This window comes from Zootoca vivipara, chromosome 14, assembly GCF_965207765.1.
Source record: "Zootoca vivipara chromosome 14, rZooViv2.hap1.1, whole genome shotgun sequence".
Classification (NCBI taxonomy): Eukaryota; Metazoa; Chordata; class Lepidosauria; order Squamata; family Lacertidae; genus Zootoca; species Zootoca vivipara.
Window position 1 is genome coordinate 7,624,441 of NC_142597.1, and position 18,245 is coordinate 7,642,685.

General features: G+C 47.3%; 1 protein-coding gene across 1 annotated transcript; it reads left to right on the forward strand.

Annotated features, from left to right (window-relative positions):
• The first annotated feature begins 1,888 nt into the window (after nt 1-1,888).
• PLPP5 (phospholipid phosphatase 5) lies at nt 1,889-16,749 on the forward strand. The gene is made up of 7 exons (XM_035140142.3): nt 1,889-2,159; nt 5,436-5,544; nt 7,872-7,962; nt 8,845-8,908; nt 10,198-10,322; nt 13,085-13,255; nt 14,296-16,749. Exons 1-7 carry the CDS (start codon nt 2,080-2,082, stop codon nt 14,463-14,465), a joined length of 810 nt encoding a protein of 269 aa, XP_034996033.1. The 5' UTR covers nt 1,889-2,079; the 3' UTR covers nt 14,466-16,749.
• The last annotated feature ends 1,496 nt before the right edge of the window (nt 16,750-18,245 follow it).

Genomic DNA, 18,245 nt, shown 5'->3' on the forward strand with positions numbered 1-18,245 from the left:
TGCTAGGGGTGACAAGTTGGGCCAGCAAAAGCTCGGTTAGACGGAGGGTCCAGTCTCCCCGTACGGTCCGTCTCAACGCCTCCTTAGTAGTGCGAACCATGCAAACCAAGCTTGACTGTTCGTGGCCGGATGGAAGGGAGCAGACCTAACGTGGCAGATTCCATTCTTCGAAACAAATTATTGGAATTCTGCTGAAGTAAAAGCGGCGCCGTTATCACTCACCAGGGTGTCAGGTAAACCGTGAGTTGCGAATAGCTTCCCGAGTGTGTTTATGGTGGCTCGACTGGATGTGGTTGAGGTCGGCGGAACCTTGAGCCACTTAGACTGGGAGTCTACCACTATGAGGAACAATTGGCCCTGGAAAGGACCTGCAAAGTCTATGTGCAACCTGGACCATGGAGACTGTGTGGATTCCCAGGACTGCACTGGTGCCTTGGGTGGATCCAGCCGCGAGACCTGAAAGGGTTCACAATGTTTGACCCATCCTTCAATCTCGGCATCTATGCCCGGCCACCATACGTAACTTCGGGCCAGTGCCTTCATCCGGACTATTCCCGGGTGAGACACGTGCAGGCCTTCTAAGACCTTTCTCCTGAGCAGGAGGGGGACTATGACCCAGCTACCCCACAGTAAACACCCCCTGTGAGAGGATAGTTTGTCCTTGTGGGCCGTATAAGCTGCAAATTCTGGTCCTGGCTTCCTGGCCCACCCCCTCCCCACCCCCTCCGCAACACGGGCCAACAACCTGTCCTTCGCTGTTGCAGCAGCAACGTCTTTGACATGCAAGGGCTTATCCGGTAAGTCCTTCAGTCTCAATATCTGATGAGCTGGAGCAGGATCTGGCCCGCTTTCTGGCAGTGGTAAACAGCTGAGAGCATCAGCATGCCCCATGGCTTTTCCGGGGCGGTGCCGTATCGAGTATTGGTAGCCAGCCAAGAAAATGGACCAACGTAAAACTCTAGGAGAGAGTGTCTGGGGTGTCTGTCGATGCAGGGCTAGGAGTCCCAAGAGAGGCTTGTGGTCTGTTACTATAGTGAAAGGCCGACCATAAAGAAAATCATGAATTTTTTTCACTCCTTTCACTACTGCTAAACCCTCTTTATCTGGGAATAGTTGCGTTCAGCTGGTGTGAGGGTTTGAGAGAAGTACGCCACTAGGACTTCTCTACCATCCGATGGTTGGTGGCCCAGTACCACGCCTACCCCATAGGGGGAAGCGTCGCAAGCCAGCACTACTGGGAGAGTCTGATCAAAGTGTGTCAACACTGAATTTGATAGCAGCAGCTCTTTGACCCCTTGGAAAGCTTTTGCCTGTCGTGGCCCCCCAACCCAGGCTGTTTTTTTTGTCCAGAAGGACCAACTCTCGGCCCCGGACTCTCGGCCTGGTGCCCCTGAGAGCCCGGCGCCCAGCACCCCTAGACGATGGGTGGGTAAGACTTATGGGTGGTCCTGCCCTGTCTAGACGCAGCACGAGTTGCGCCTGGTTGCCACCACCAGCGCAGAGCGCAAGACAACAAAGTTGCGCAATCTGGACCCAAGGCTTTTGCTGATGCAGCGAGAAACGGCACATGGGTGTAGCCGGGGGGGGGGGGCAGCTGCCCCCAATCAATAAAAATCAATATAAATCTGAGGTTTCTCAAAACCTGCCCCCCCCAACAAATCCTGGCTACGCCCATGGGCAGCTCCCTCCAAATCAATTAAATCAATACAAAACACTTAACTATGTGAGGTTCTGCTCCCCCTAACGTAAAGCCTGCCCCGCGCCCACCTAGATCCTGGCTACGCCCATGAAACTGCATGGGGTTTTGCAGCTGCAGCAGCAGCAACCGCAAGGAGCATCGTGCCCCGCGCCGCCCCTTTCCGTCTTGCCGGAAGAGTGCGGCTGGGCTTACTCGGAAGTAAGTTCCGCGGTCCGTTTTCCCTGCGCGCCCCGCCCCCTTCTCCTCCCTCCAGAGCGAGAGGAGGAAGAGGAGGAGGAGACCCCTCCCCCGCCTCGCCTCCCCCGGTCCCGCTCCGCGAGGGGGCGGAGCTTCGCCAGGCAGGAGGGCGGCGCGTGGCTCCCGGGGCCGCACGAGCGGAGATGCGGCGGGTCCCCCGGGCGGGGCTGGCGCTGCTGCTGCTGGAAGTGGGGGTGCGCGCCGCGCTGCTGGGACTCTTCCTGTGAGTGGAAAAGCGGGCCGAGATTGGGGGGGGGGGTCTCTGCGCCGCGTTCCCCGGGCGGGGTGGCGAGGAAGGCGTGCAAGGCGCGGGCCTGGCATCCCTGGGAAAGAGGATGAGGGGAAATCGCGCTCTCTCTCTCTCTGCCGCAATGCACGCAGCAGCAGTGAGCTTCCTTTTTAAAGCAACGCGGCGGTGCAGCAGAAGGCAATTCGCCCGGCTTTCCGTCAAGCTGGGCGATGCGCAAGAGAGGCGCCTCCCTCCGCCCTCCTGCGCCTAAGGATGTGAGAGCCAGGCCTGTCGGTGCCGTGTTTGGGGCATGGGGTGGTATGCGATATGCGGGCCCCGGAGGACACCCTGGCACGTCTGGTCGTCGGTATCTGCCTTGTGCATATTGTGTGGCTCGCAGGAGCTGAAAAGAAAATCCACCGTGCCCTGCTGCGCGGCGTGCATTGTATGGGCCAAGGGCCCCAGACGATGTCCTCCTTCATATCTAGGTCTACGTGCCTCTAGTGCAGGTTTCCTAACATAAGGGTCTGGAAAGACTAGAAACAGGAAGCTGCCTTCTGCAGAATGGGGCCATTGGTCCATCTTGCTCAGTTTGCCTACCCTGACTGGCAGCAGCTCCCCTGGGTTTCAGGCAGGAGTCTCTGGCTGGAGATGATGGGGATTGAACCTGGGACCTTCTGCCTTCAAGGTGGACACCATACTAGTATTCAGGAAAAGCCTCCTTAGGTCTACAACACACTCCTGGCTCTCACTCCTGCTGTGCTTGATACTTCCCCAGTGCATGGAAAATCAGAGGCTCTCTCTGACACACCCCTTTCCACATGGTTCCTCTGCAGTGGGTATAACACAGGGGTCTGCAGGAAGCAGCCTTATACTGAGTCAGACCATAGCTCGATTTAGCTTAGTGCAGGCATCCCCAAACTGCGACCCTCCAGATGTTTTGGCCTACAACTCCCATGATCCCTAGCTAACAGGACCAGTGGTCAGGAATGATGGGAATTGTAGTCCAAAACATCTGGAGGGCCGAAGTTTGGGGATGCCTGGCTTAGTGTTTTCTACCCTGACTGGCAACAACTCCCCAGGAAATGCCAGTGGCGAGCAGCTGATATGGCAAGACCTGCTGGCGGCACCTGGTCAGCTGACGTTCCCCCCACTCCTTGCGTTGACACAATGAGAGGAGTAGCTGCTCCTATGTTTTGCCAGTGATGACGCTGCTTGTCTGACATTTGGACTGACAGGAGTCCAAGGCTGATGTGTTCTTTTTGGATTCGGCTCCAGAGAAGTAGGGGTAGGGCTGTTCTGCTTTGACTTGTAATGATGTTGTTTAAATAATTCTGCTGCGTTCTCACAGCACAGGCTTTTACTGCCCCATCTTCTCTCTCGAGCTAGGCTGTTGAAAATGAACCCCGTGTCCCTGTTGATCTCACAAATGCCTCAACTTTTAAAATCAATTTCTGATTCATGCCCACGGGAAAGGAGAGGGGAGTTGCTATTTTACAGTGGAGCAGAGCAGACTCCGGGGGCTTTTCCTTGAGGTAGGACAAAGCACATGTTTTAACCCTCACATGACCCTCAAGCCTCTGGTCCAACACTATTTTACGTATTGAAACTCAATTTCAAAAACAGTGGGAGAGATGAAAAGTATCCCTTGTTGTTCATTTCAGTTGTTTTAACTGGTGTTAAATTTGTATTTCTACATTGTTGTAGGACCTGGGACCTTATGGTGAAGCAGGCAATTATTATAACCATCATCATCATCATTGTTAATTGTTGCAAAGAATATCCAAGATGAGCCCATGTTAACTTGGTTGATCTCATTGCATGCACCAATTTTAAGAGCAAAGGATTAGCCACAGTGGGTGATGAGAGAATAACATTTTCACATATACAAAATATTGCTCTTCGCTTAGAATAGGGATAGGTGAACTGTGACTCTCCTGTTGCTCTTTGACTACAGTTCCCATCATTCCTGACCATTGGCTGTGCTGGCTTAGAGGTGGTCAGAGTTGAACTCAGCAACTCTCCTCATTCCTGACTTGGAAAACACAAAATTCACAGCTTCAAGGGGAAATCATATAGACCCTTTGCAACAAAGTAGCAAATAAGTAGCAAATAGGAATTTATCATGTGTGCATGTGCACACAGTCTTATCAGAATGCTGAACGGTCCAATGCTAGCTTGTAGGTTTTTGCACAATCAGGGATATCAAGCCTGCTCAAAATTCATTGCTTAGGATCGTAGCCACTCTCCCTGCCTTGAGAGGGCATCCTCTCTCCTCACTTATATGAGATAAATGCACCCTCCAGGCTGCTGAAATCTGTAGTTCATAACCTGCAGAAATCCAGCTCTAGAGCTTGCACAGGTTAAGCCCCTCTTATCAACCACTGTGTAGGGCAGAGGTGGGGCAGGGTCCCTTATATGTGTGTGCATACAGTGGGGAAAGCACGTCTTAAAATTTATCATTTGTTTATTTAATGTGCTTACACACTGACTTTCGTCACAGGTGACCTCAAAGCAGTATTTTAAAAAAATCATTGATTCCAAAACACAGAGCACAGTTAAGATAATGGTGAAACGTCGGCAATGTCAATATCAATACTAAAACCACGAGGCAGACTCAAGAGACTCAGAATCAGTTTTACCAAACCTGCAGCAAAACAAAAGGGCAGTGAACTCCCAACAAACTCATGGCTGTCCATGCCTAGAGGAGGAGGGTGTTCCAGGGCTGGGGCACCTCTGCCACGCTAGAGCCATTTGGTTTTTCCTCTCCTCCCTCTCCATACGCATCCTACCTGGATTGGCGTTCCATGAATCCAGTCCTCTGCGCGCAGGGAGCCAAATGGTCGTCAGCTCAGTGACTGGCTGCCTGTTCCTCATATGGCTGGAGCTCTTGTATTGTTTGTGTTTATTTGGAATTTTGGTTGCTTTATGAAAACGATTTGAACTGATATTTCAAGTGATAACTGTAGACCGCTTTGAAAATGCCTGCTGGAAATGGTTGCATCATTCTTGTTGCTCAGATCTCCCTGTGATCAGATTGGGAGGAAACCCCAGTACCGGCCTTCTGCTTTTTCTTTAAAATCACCAACACGCAAGAGGTGTTCACACATTACATTCAAGGGGTGCACAGTCTGCGTGGGACAAGGGTTGTACACGTGAACAGCCGCACACTCTTTCACACACTTAACACGTGCGTGGAGGCTGCTCATACCTGTGTTCAGCGTATTGTGCAAACGAGCCTTTAGTCCTTGGGTTGTGCTTCTTCTCTAGGTTCACTGAGCTGCTGCCTCCTTTCCAGCGTGTCATACAGCCAGAAGAAATGTGGCTCTATAAAAACCCCTATGTGGAGTCCGACCATGTACCCGCTAAGCCCATGTTTGTAAGTATTCATTCATGCCAGCCGTCTTGGTGCAGTTTAGGCTGTGCTTGTAGTTATGTGTCCTTTGCAGGCAGATGCTGCTTCAGATTTGTCTCCAGTGTGTGGTACGTGAAACACACATCTATGTAAGGGTTATTCATTGGGATGCCCTCCAGATGTTGTGGGTTGCAATTCCTATCATCATCACCATCACCATTTTATTAAATTTAATAATCATCACCAGAAGCTTTTCTGTTGGGAATTATAGGGACAGGACTACCTAAACCATGGGTAGGCAAACTAAGGCCCGGGGAATAAGAAAAAGAAATCAAGGTAACAAACTTTTTTAAATAAAAGAATGGAAATGGTTTATTGAATATTTACAGATTTATTGTAAACAGATAAGAAGGAGGGAGCAGAAGAATGGCTGAGGAAATATGTTAGAGTTTGTTTTTAACATTTTTGGTGATCAGAGAGGTGTTTGGGTAGAGAACTGCCTGTCTCCCTCTCTTTACTCTTGGCATCCAGTGGCAGGGGGTGCTTTGAGGGGAGGGGGAGGGGTGGAGGGAAACCCAGGCACAAAAATGGAACCTTTTGACTGCTGAACCCCTCGGGTTACCCTAGTGGCAGGAGGGGACTCGGAGGGGGGCAGCATGAAGAAGGAGGAGGATTAAGTTAATATAATAAGAATAAGATTTCGAATTAGAATAGAAAACCCGCCATAATTAATTAAAGAAGTTAGGAAACCCAGGAGGAAGAGAATCGTGGAAGCCGCAAACAAACTGTTAAGAAAATAAGATTTGGAATTTATATGTTTTTCTTTTTCTTTTTTCCTTTTTTCATGTTTTTTCTTTTTTTTCTATTTGTGGTTTTGTTGTTGAGTTACATTGAAGAATTAGCTGGGGGATAAGCCAAACCTCAGAGATCCTCCGCCTCTGTCCTCTCAGTGGCAGGGGGGGGGATGAGGAGGGAGGGGGGAGGTCAAACCCAGCTTAAAATGGACCCCTTTGTTTCCCAATGCCCATGGGTATCACTGGTGGCAGAAGCGGTCTTGTGAGTGGAGGGAAAAGGAAGGGACAGAGTTTATTGTATATGTTTTGTATGTTTTGTCTTTATAAAAAAAAATCAATAAAAATTATTTTTTTAAAAAAGAACGTTGGCAGGATTATTGTAATAACCTGTCATTATATAAGAGTATATATTTAAAGTAGATGAATAAATTAGCAAATTAAGTTACTTTGGATATGCAGAAGATGTTAAAAATACATTTAAGGAACCGCAGAGAGAGGGGGAAGGAAGTCGAGTTTTGAAATGTTAAAATGATTGTAAAATTAGTGAAATGTATAAACCTGAAAAGCACAAATAATAATAAATTAATAACCATCACCATCCCTGTGCATTGGCCATGCTGACTGGGACTGATGGGAGTTTCTCTTAGTCCCCTTGGACATGGGATTACAGTCTTAATCTAGTTACAGGTAGGTAGCCGCGTTGGTCTGCCGTAGTCGAAACAAAATTTAAAAATTCCTTCCAGTAACACCTTAGGGACCAACTAAGTTTGTCATTGGTATGAGCTTTCATGCACATGGCCCGAAATTAATCTAGGAACTCTTCCTAACTGGACTCGATGACGTACGAGGTCTTTTCCTCCCAAAGTCGCTTGATTACATCCCTGACCATTGGCCATGTTGCTTGTTGTGGATGGGAGATAGGTTCCAAAACACTCCGTGGAACCATGGGATTGTAGCATTGGGAGAGACCTCAGGGGTCATCCAGACCAACCCCCTGCAATGCAGGATCACAACTAAAGAATCCCTCTACTCCAAGGATCTCCTACAAGCTGGAGAGCCTCAAATACCTTAGTAATTTAGTTTCCATGTGCTGCTCTGGTTCACCAGAAGCAGCATTGTCATGCTGGCCACATGACCTGGAAGCTGTAAGCCGGCTCCCTTGGCCAATAACACGAGATGAGCACCGCAACCCCAGAGTCAGTCACAACTGGACCTAATGGCCAGGGGTCCCTTTACCTAATTTAGTTAATACTGGATATCAACTATGATTGCAATGTGTAATTGATTAAAATGAACTGCTATCGCTTGATTTATCAGGCAGCATAAATTTTAATATAGTACTTACAAAAATTGTGGGCGGCAAGCACCTTTTTCCTTGATAGGTTGTATCCAACGAAGATCTACGCAGAGTAGACCCTGTGAACTTATTGAGCATAATTTAGGCCTGTCCATTATTTTCAATGGGTCCGTTCTAATGCTGAATACAACCCTATAGTTTTGTTGTTGCTCTTGCAGCATGGCTGACTCTATTTCTTGTCTCTTCCCATCTCGTTCCAGTTCATTTCCTTTTTGTCTCCCCTGATCTTGATTCTCCTGGCCAAATTCTTCATGAACGCTGACCAAGAGGATACACGGGAAGCCTGCTTAGGTGAATACATCTTTGCACACCGCAGTTGAACTATAGAATTCGCTCCCACAAGATGTAGCAATGGCCACCAACTTGAACAGCTTTGAAAGGGGGGCTATACAAATTCACAGCGGATAAAGCTGTCTGTGGCTGCTAGTCACAAGGACCTTGTATTGCCTGCAGTGTCAAACCCAGGACTAGTTTCTGGGCCAGGAGAGTGCTGCAGGGCTCATATCCTGCTTCATGAGTTCCCTTAGACATCTGGATGGGCAGAAATAGGATGCTAGATGTGAGGGGATCTTAGTCTGATTTAGCAAGTCTCCAGACCCACTTGTAAACTAACAGAGTCCAACTTACCCCCTCCACAGCAGAAAATGCAAGAATACATTAATGGACCGAAAGAAGGATCATGTATAAACTTAGAACTTATTCGAATGTTCAGATAAACCATCCAGTACTCATCTGTTCTAGCTTTCTGGCTGGGGTGCTAAGACACTGGAATAACTTGCAAGACCAGTTTCTTTTTTAATGTTGCAAAATAAAATATTCCTTTATTTCTACAGAGTACAGTTCAACCACTATTAAACATATTGAGCTTCTTGGGTGGGATTCATCTTACCAGCCCCATCACTGGAAGCCTTGAGCTAAAACTTGTGCAGTGGGGCTTCCCCTCCCACCCCCATCCATTCCTCTCTCTCTCTCTCTCTGACAAACTGCAATGCTTGTGCAGATGGAATGATGGGAAGAGCATGGCTTTGAATTCCACGATAGTGTTTTACCTTTGCAATTATTCTCCCCCTTAAGACAGCCCTCTTGCCACAACATTTCTGACAAAGAGCCTGCCTAGGGTTGAATCAGTAAAGATGATGAAAACGATGGGTTCTGCGCTCTTTTTTCTTCCAGCTGCCAGCCTGGCCCTTACCCTGAATGGTGTCTTTACCAATGCTGTGAAGCTGGCCGTGGGCAGGTGAGATCCTGTTTCTCTCTCTCTGTGTGTGTGTTTTTTCTAGTCCTTTCTGTAGAGAGTGTATTTTTGCATTTTGACTGCTGGTTGCAGAAGGCTGGATCGGGTTGTTTGTGATGCAGAATGAGATTGCATAAATATCCTGAGAGTGGCAGAGTGGAGAGTAACATTTCAGACTGCAGTGGGTTTGTCTCTGCCATTTTTGAATGCTCATCCCAAATGTGGAATAGTTCCCCAGTGCTAGAGAACATGGCACAATTTATGTATTTATCTATTCATTAAAACTCTTTCTGCACATATATACACAGTATATAATGCCATCTTTCATTATGAGAAGTGGTACCATGGTGGTTCATATTGAGCAGAAAGCTTGCAGCACAGCACAAGGCCTGTTCTGCTAGTTTTCTACTTGCAGGGACATTCCCACCACCACCAATTCCATAGGGGAGTATTAAAAGGGGGGGGGGGTTGTATCCAACTAATTTCTACCCAGACTATAGAATCAGAGAATTGTAGAGTTGGAAAGGACCCTCTAGTCCAAACCCCTGCAATGCAGAAATTCTTTCCACGGCTATCCCTGGGTGGGCCCAAACCTCAAACCTTCTGGTTTGCAGCCAGACACATTGAGTAGGCCTATTGGAATGGATAGACAGGCCAACTTAGTTCCAACTCTGGATTTAGATGGGTCTACTCTGAGTAGAAATTAGTTGAATATGACCCAATGGGTCTACTCTGACTACATGGCTGACATTGGATACAATCCATGATTTTCCTCCACCACTGATCTGGAATCTTAACAATCCAGCAAGCCACCTCGGGATTCTGCTATCACTTGTCACCTAGTTCTGCTCTATGGGTAAGCCAGGCAGGTTGTTTCCTAGTAAACGTGGCTCCTGAAATCCCATTCACCTTCTATTCCTTCATCGTTCTTTCTTAGCTGCTTCTAGGCTACTGCCTAGAGACTAGAGAATGAAAAGGCAGGGCTGGGGGTGCAGACTGGGCAGGGGTCTCCTAGACGTTGCTGGACTCCAGCTCTCATCCTCTCAGCATGGTCCATGCTGGCTGGAGGTGATAGGAGTTGGGATTTGGCATTTATGTCCTCTGCTGCTGCCTTCTCCAGAGCCATTTTCAGCCAAGCAAAGGCCGTTACTTGCAAGACGCCAGGATGGGTTATGGAAGGACCAGTAGTTGTGGAGTGTGCAAGAGGAGCTGCATGGTCAGGTTGTGGAACACAGCGTTAGATTTCGCCTTCCTCTCCACACTTATCGTTTTGCGTCTCGTCCTCACTCCAGGCCTCGACCGGATTTCTTCTACCGCTGCTTCCCAGATGGCCGGGAAACCCTTCAGCTGCTGTGCACGGGGGACGCTCAAATAGTGACCGAGGGGCGCAAGAGCTTCCCCAGTGGACATTCCTCTTGTGAGTGCGCAAGCTGTCTCGTTTGGGGGATGCAGCCGGGGATGGGAAGCACCAGATGGGGAGATGGGATGAATGCAGGGTGAGTTCAAGTCAGCCATGCACAGATCTCTCCAGGGAGCATCTGCAGAGAGACTTTTTGGTGGCTACATCCACATGATACACTTACAGCATTATAAATCCGCATGACGGCTCCTCTGCCCCATCTCCACCCCCACATCGTGATCTCTAAAGACTACTCCTTTTTTAAAAAAATAAATAAATAAATTTTTATTGAATTTACAATTTAACCAATTAAAGAAAAAAAAACATTCTTTTATACAAAACATTATAAATTTTCATCTAACATTTTACTCTGCCGAGCTACGACTTCCCCCCCTCCCTTCATGCGGGTTTCTTATTGACTACATTTTTGCAGTTCCTTTTTGACTGTTTGGTCAATTCGTAGGATTTATTTCAATCCTGCAAGTGATTTTAAAGATCTACAGTTTTTCTCAATATACTCCACATATTTACTCCAGTCTTTTTGAAACCTTGTCTCCCCCTGGTCGCGGATCTTGCAAGTCATCCTTGCGAGTTCAGCATAGTCCATCATTTTAATCTGCCACTCCTCAATCGTTGGAAGTTCTTGTAGTTTCCATTTTTGGGCTAACAAAGTCCTAGCCGCGGTTGTCGCATACATAAACAATACTTGATCTTCTTTTCTAATCTCTCCTCCCATTATTCCTAATAAAAATGCTTCGGGTTTTTTTGGGAAAGTATATTTAAACATCTTTTTCAACTCATTATATAACATCTCCCAAAATCTTTTTACCTTATCGCATGTCCACCACATATGATAAAATTCACCATCTCTCTCTTTACATTTCCAGCAAGTTTTGTCACTCATTCTATACATTTTGGCTAATTTAACTGGTGTTAAATACCATCTATACATCATCTTATACACATTTTCTTTCAAAGCAGTACATGCTGTAAATCTCAAAGTTTGAGTCCATAATTTCAACCACGCGTCATAGTCAATATTGTGCCCAAAATCTTTTGCCCACTTAATCATCACTTCTTTTGTCAACTCATCTTTCGTATACCATTCTAATAACAAGTTATACATTTTTGACAGAAGCTTTGTTTTGCCTTCTAGCACTTCTATTTGGAATTTGGACCTTTTGTCCTCAAATCCAATTTTCCTGTCTTCCCTAAGAACATCATTTATTTGATGGTATTGTATCCATCCTGTTAAAACTCCTTTAATTTCTTCATAGGGTTTAAGTCTCCATCCTTTATCAGTCCTTATCAGGATTTCCTCATAAGTGGCCCACCTCCCCTCCATATTTACTTTCTTCACTGTTAATACCTCTGCTGGTGAAACCCACCATGGTTTTTTGGTCTCTAACAGCATTTTATTTCTTTCCCACACCTCATACAGAGATCTTCTTATCACATGATTAGTAAACCCAGTATGAGACTTCTTTTTGTCATAGCATAAATATGCATGCCACCCAAATCTGTTGTTAAAACCTTCCAAATCTAGCAGGTCAGTATTTTTTAGCGTTATCCACTCTTTAATCCAGCACAAACAAGACGCTTCATAATAAAGTCTTAAATCTGGCAGGGAGAAACCACCTCTTTCTTTTCTGTCTACCAAGATTTTATGTTTTATTCTAGGTTTTTTCCCCTGCCAGAGGAATCTTGACAAAATCTTTTGCCATTCTTGAAATTGTCTTGTACCCTTCACCACAGGTATAGTTTGAAATAAGAATAACATTTTAGGTAAGATATTCATCTTAATTGCTGCTATTCTTCCTAAGAATGACATGTTCATATTATCTAAAGACTACTCCTAGGTCACGTAGGTCCAGTCTCCAACCCTCCACCCACACAATACCCAAATACTGCTGCTTCGCCTGATCTCCACACACACACCCCAATGCAATGTCCAGAATCTGCTCTGTCGTCTGCTCCTTTGCCCAATCTCCACCCCGCAAACCCCAAAGAATGCTCCTTTGCTTGATGTCCACCCCCACCCCATACAACATGCTTATTAAAGTACAGGCCTCAGTTTCCCCTTCCACTATTCTCTGTCCTTATTCCTCTCGCTGCCCTCACCCACCCCTTTCTCCCTTCTCTGCAACTGGAACAACTTAACCGTCTCCCTCGCTGACAGGGAACTCTCAGCTGGCCAGAACCTGCAGCCAATCTCCTGTCTCCTGCCACCCAGACCAATATACCTGATCCAGGCCCTGCCTAGTAAAATCTTAAAGTGATCATGTTTCCTCTGTTAGAACCTGTCACCACAGCCCTTTGCAGTAACAGAATGTTTCTTCCTTCAAAACATGGAACAAAACAAACCATATACAGTGGTACCTCTACTTACGAATAACTCTACTTACGAATGGAGCTCCGTCCGCCATCTTGGATGCAGTTTAGATAGGATTTTTTCTACTTACGAATTTTTAGATAGGGTTGCTTCTACTTAATTTTTTCTCCCAATGCATTCCTATGGGATTTGACTTACAATTTTTTTCTACTTATGAATGTGCATTTGGAACGCATTAAATTAGTAAGTAGAGGTACCACTGTATAGAGAATTTATCCACAGACTCCAACTTCCATCGTGCTTGACCATTGGTCATGCTGACGAGCTGCTGGGAATTGGTCTCCCTGTTAGGGACTATTAGTTCCTCAGGTGTCTATGAATCTGTCGCTAATGTTAGCAGGGTCTGTTTGCCCTGCTGGGTCTTACAGTGATCATTCCTCTCTTCCAGTTGCCTTTGCCGGCCTCGCCTTTGGCTCGTTCTACATCGCAGGGAAGCTCCACTGCTTTGCGCCTGGCGGGCGTGGGCAGTCCTGGCGCCTCTGTGCCTTCTTGGCGCCCCTCTTTGTGGCGATGCTCATTGCTTTATCCCGCACCTGTGATTACAAACATCACTGGCAAGGTGAGTGAGACGTTGGTGGAGAAGCGAGGCACATGCCACGAAGATAGCAAGTGGCTGTCTTCCTGTGGCTAGCCTGTGATGTTGCTTGACTACAATTCCCATTAGCCGTAGCCAACACGGGCAGTAGTCAAGGAGGATGGGAGTTATAGTCCAGCAACCCCTGGAAGGCTTCAGGATCCCCAACCCTGGAGTAATGGGTGGAGGTTGGCTGTACTCCCTACTTAAGTGCATGCCTGCGTCCAAGCCAGGGTTTGGATCAGGATCGAGGGCTGAATCCCCTTCTGCCCATTACAGGATTTTTACTCTGCATATTCCTCTGGGAAAAAACAGCTAATAAATATGAGGAATCCCTTGGTCCCTGCCTTCAGGCTTACCCATCAGCACACAGGGAAAAGTGATTGGGAGGGAGGAGGTGAGAAGCAAACTATGGCACTGGTCCTTAGAGCAGCAACCACTTGCTCTTGCCACTGCTAGACTTCTGGGTTTTCCCTTCTGGCACCCAGTTAGATGAGCTGCATATCTGAGCAAGCATGATGCCATCTTGTATTTTTAACATCCACTCATTTGGAGAGGGAGCATAGGGCAGTGGCAGAGCACATGGCTTTGTATGCAGAACGTTCCCTGTTCAGTCACTGGTATTTCCAGTTTAAAAGGCAGGTAGCAGGTGATAGGAGTGACCTCTCTCCGCTTGAAGCCTTGTAGAGCTTCTGCCGGTCAGAGTCAACAATTCTGGGTTAGATGAACAAATGGTCCGAACTTCCCCTATGAGGAAGGAAGAACATTGCTTTGCATGCAGAGGGTCCCAGGTTCCACCCCGGGCAATGGAGAGGGAATGTCCGGTCTGAAACTCTGGAAAGCCACTGCCAGTCAGGGTCAGGAATACTGAGCTAGATGGACCAGGAGTCTAACTTCGAATGAGGCAATTTCCTACTCTGCTCCCTACATATGGAGAGGATAGGAGCAGAGTTCTGTGCTGTTGCTAGCCAGCCCCAAGTTGAAACAATCTTTGTATTCTCTCCTCTTTGTGTTTTCTTCCCAAGATGTGCTGGTCGGTTCAGGAATGGGCCTCGCATTTGCCTACCTGTGCTACAGACAGCATTACCCTCCTCTGACTGATCCCGAGTGCCATCAGCCACTGCAGCGCAAATCCAGGTTCTCTGCCCCAGAAAGACAAAAGCTGACGGTCTCTGGTTTCAGCCTTGATGTATAAAGACCTCAGGATCCCCGCTTGCATGTCCTGGGTGCTGGAAAAGGAGGGAGGCCACAGCCTTCTATGTTACTTTGTGCCTGGAAGAGGAGTGCAGTTGGATCACACCATGCCGGCAGTCCAGTTGGGGCTTTGGGATCTGCTCTGGCCTTCCAATCTGTTTGCACAGGGACCTAGGGAACAGTGCTGGACATTGCATGGCAATTCTGGAGGCAATTCTCTCCAACTAGACAGCAGGCCCTGGACAGCAGGCCCTTCGCAGCTGGCCCATTTCCAGCTCCGCCCATGCCACTCTTAGTAATGCAGTTGCCCTAAGCCAAAAGGCAATCTGGTCCAGTCCTTTGCTGTAAGGCAAAACCATCACCTGCAGCTCGCCTCCACACAGATCATCAGAGCTCCATCCCAGCCAGGGTGCCTCTCCTACATGAACACCACTCCCTTAAACATGACCCAGGTTTTATTGACCAGCAGAGTGGGACACCCTCAGTCCCATTTATTCTGAATGGAGGAGAGCTGCTGAGAGCATAGATGCCTTTCCCCCCTCATGGATGAAAGAAGGCACGCCAACACAATTTTGGGGTCTTGTCTCTTTCTCTGCCCTTTTGTGCTATACCACGCCCAGTGACAACCTTATTGGGACTAGAGTTGATGGCACATTGTAAAAAATTCAGATGAGCCCACTGGGCCCTGAAAATTTGGTGACCTCTTCTTTATCTTCTTTAGCATAGACAGGGTCCCTGATCGGTTTTCTGCCCTTTCAGCTACCTCCAGGCTTTCTTCGTTCAACCTGTACATTCCCCCCACAGGTCGGCTGGCTTTTTTGTTCAGAAACCTAGCAAGCCTAAAAGTGTGTGGTAGCGGAAGCATTTGTGGATCTGAGCCCACTTCCTCCATCAGATGCATGAAATGTTACCCTTGGCCGGTGGGGTGTATGGTTCTCGGGGAAGCGGCATGCAGCTTAGTTGGAGAGCATATTCGTTGCATGCAGAAGGTGCCAGGATCAACTCCTAGTGTCTCCAGGTGCAGCTGGGAAACAGCACCTGCCTGAAACCCTGGGAAGCCACCCTAGAGGGACCCAATGATCTGACTTGGTATAAGGCAGCTTCCTATGTTTCTATAGTCCTCTCTCATATATACATATGAGAGCCTGTCAGTTGAACCTCGAGCATGTCTACTTAGAAGTAAGTCCCTCCCAGTTCACAGGTGTTTACCCACCAGTGAGTGTCTTTAGGATTGCAGTTGAGAGCAGAGCAAGAAAATTTTGGGGCAGAGTTGCAGCTAATGCATGTTATGATGCAATGGACTAATGAATGAAAGTTCTTGCCATGATGCATTTGATACCATTTTTGGTACCAGAGGACTCTCTCTGCTTTTGTTTGCTGCAGCAGATAAGCCCAGTTTGCCCCTCTGCCACTCAGAAGTATCTGCTCCTTTGACCTCTTGCAAAAGCAGGTTCTGTGCTGTGCAGACCAGCTTTTCCTTGGCTGGATTTAACTTTGTGCATATTCCAGAGGATGGGTGCACAGAGATGCAGCCTGGCGCCCTGAGAACTGAAGCTTCTATTCTGAAAAAGGCAATTGTGTCCCTAGAGCTAGGGAAAAAAGCATAGAAGCTTTTTATCTCTTGTCCACTTAGAAAATTAAACAGTGCCCCATGTGGCCTTTAGGTGGGCAGGGCTTCAATATATTCCTCATTTTAGACAGGTGGGGAACTTGTAGCTCTTCAGATGTTGGACTACATTGGCCACTATTCCTGACCATTCAGCATTCTGGCCAGGGCAGAGGAGATTCCAGCAACATCTGGAGGTGCCACAGACTCCCCATTCCTGCTATAGGCTGTAACTAAGTGTTTCCCCACCCTCACTGCACATACATCCTGGTTTTCCACATTTCCTTCCCTTGATCCCAGCCCTGAAAAATCTAGACTATGAAAACCTGAGTCTTAGCAACATTAACTTATTATATAGAATGTGGGTAATTTATTCTAAATGTCAAATGTGCACTTTTTCAGTGTTGAGTCAATCCTGCTTTTATCAGGTCATTGCAGACTATGGACTCCAGGCTTGTAGTGATGTATGGAACTTTACTGTGAGAAAATCATGTTCTTTATCTGTTAATGTTTTGTTATCTTCCTAGTAGCATATCTTGATTTCAACAAGATTCCCCATGATATTCTTGTTGACGGATTGGTAAAATGTGGGCTAGATGATGCTAGTGTTGGGTGGATTTGTAGCTGCCTGACAGACTGTACCCAAAGGGTGCCCATCAATGACTCCTTGTTCATCTGGAAAGAAGTGATGTGTGGGGTTCTGTCCTGTTCTGTTATTTGACACCTTTATCAATGAGTTGGACAAAGGACTGTAGGGGATCTTTATCAGATTTGCAGGGGACAGAGCTGAATGTAAAATTCTGCATTAGTTAGGAGGAATAAGGCACTCGTATACAAGATGGGTGATGCCTGGTAAAAATGCAAAAGATTCAGGGATTTTAGTAGACCAGAAACTAAATGTGATCCCACAGTGTTGTGCAGTATCTAAAAAGGCTAATACAGTAGTACCTCCGGTTACGTAACCCTCTGGTTATGTAAACTTCGGGATGCAAAAACTGCAAACCCAGAAGCATTTGATGGGGTTTCGCCATGCGCGCATGCGCAGAAGCAGTCCTCAGGTTGCAGAAGCTGCGGGATCCAACCGGACCTCTGGAATGGATCCTGTCTGCAACCGGAGGTAAAGGTAAAGGGACCCCTGACTGTTAGGTCCAGTCGCGGGCGACTCTGGGGTTGTGGCGCTCATCTCACTTTATTGGCTGAGGGAGCCGGCATACAGCTTCCGGGTCACGTGGCCAGCATGACTAAGCCGCTTCTGGCGAACCAGAGCAGTGCATGGAAACGCCGTTTACCTTCCCGCCAGAGCGGTACCTATTTATGTACTTGCACTTTGACATGCTTTTGAACTGCTAGGTTGGCAGGAGCAGGGACCGAGCAATGGGAGCACACCCCATCGCAGGGATTCGAACCACCAACCTTCTGATCAGCAAGCCCTAGGCTCTGTGGTTTAGACCACAGTGCCACCCGCGTTGCAACCAGAGGTACCGCTGTACAATTCTGTTGCATCAACAGAAAGCTAATATCCAGATTTCTGGAAGTAATAGTCTGATTTGCTCATATGTCTGCTAGGGTACTGTGTCCAGTTCTGGGGTTTAACAAGGATATTGTTGAGCTGGACCATGTTCAAAGCAAGGTGACAAAGATGTCTTGGATATCAAGTCCTCTGAGAAAGGGGTGAAGAAGTTGAGTATATTTTCCCTACTCTCTGGACAATATTATTAAGAGGCAATATGAGAGCCATTAATAAACACTTGAAGGGCCATCTCATAGAACAAGGGAGGAGAGTCCTCTGACCCTCCAGGTGTTAACTGAACTACAGCTTCCATCATCCCTGGTAATTGGCTGTGCTTCCTAGGGCTGATGGAAGTTGTAGTTAAGCAAGCAACATTGGGAGAGCCAAAACCTCCCCACTCCTGACGTAGAAGATAGTATGTGTTTGCTTACTTTTTCTCCAAAGGGTTGGCCCTGAACCAACGGGCTCAAATTCTCAGAAGGGTTTTTGACCAGCTAGCACAGGCATCCCCAAACTGCAGCCATCCAGATGTTTTGGCCTACAACTCCCATGATCCCTAGCTAACAGGACCAATGGTCGGGGAAGATGGGAATTGTAGTCCAAAACGTCTGGAGGGCCGAAGTTTGGGGATGTCTGAGCTAGCAGGAAGAACTTCTTGATGTTAC

Coding starts and splice junctions, on each gene's coding strand:
- PLPP5 (XM_035140142.3), top strand. CDS start 2,080: ATGCGGCGGGTCCCCCGGGCGGGGCTGGCGCTGCTGCTGCTGGAAGTG. Junction 8,909..10,197: donor GTGAAGCTGGCCGTGGGCAG/GTGAGATCCTGT, acceptor TCCTCACTCCAG/GCCTCGACCGGATTTCTTCT. Junction 13,256..14,295: donor TTACAAACATCACTGGCAAG/GTGAGTGAGACG, acceptor TTTCTTCCCAAG/ATGTGCTGGTCGGTTCAGGA.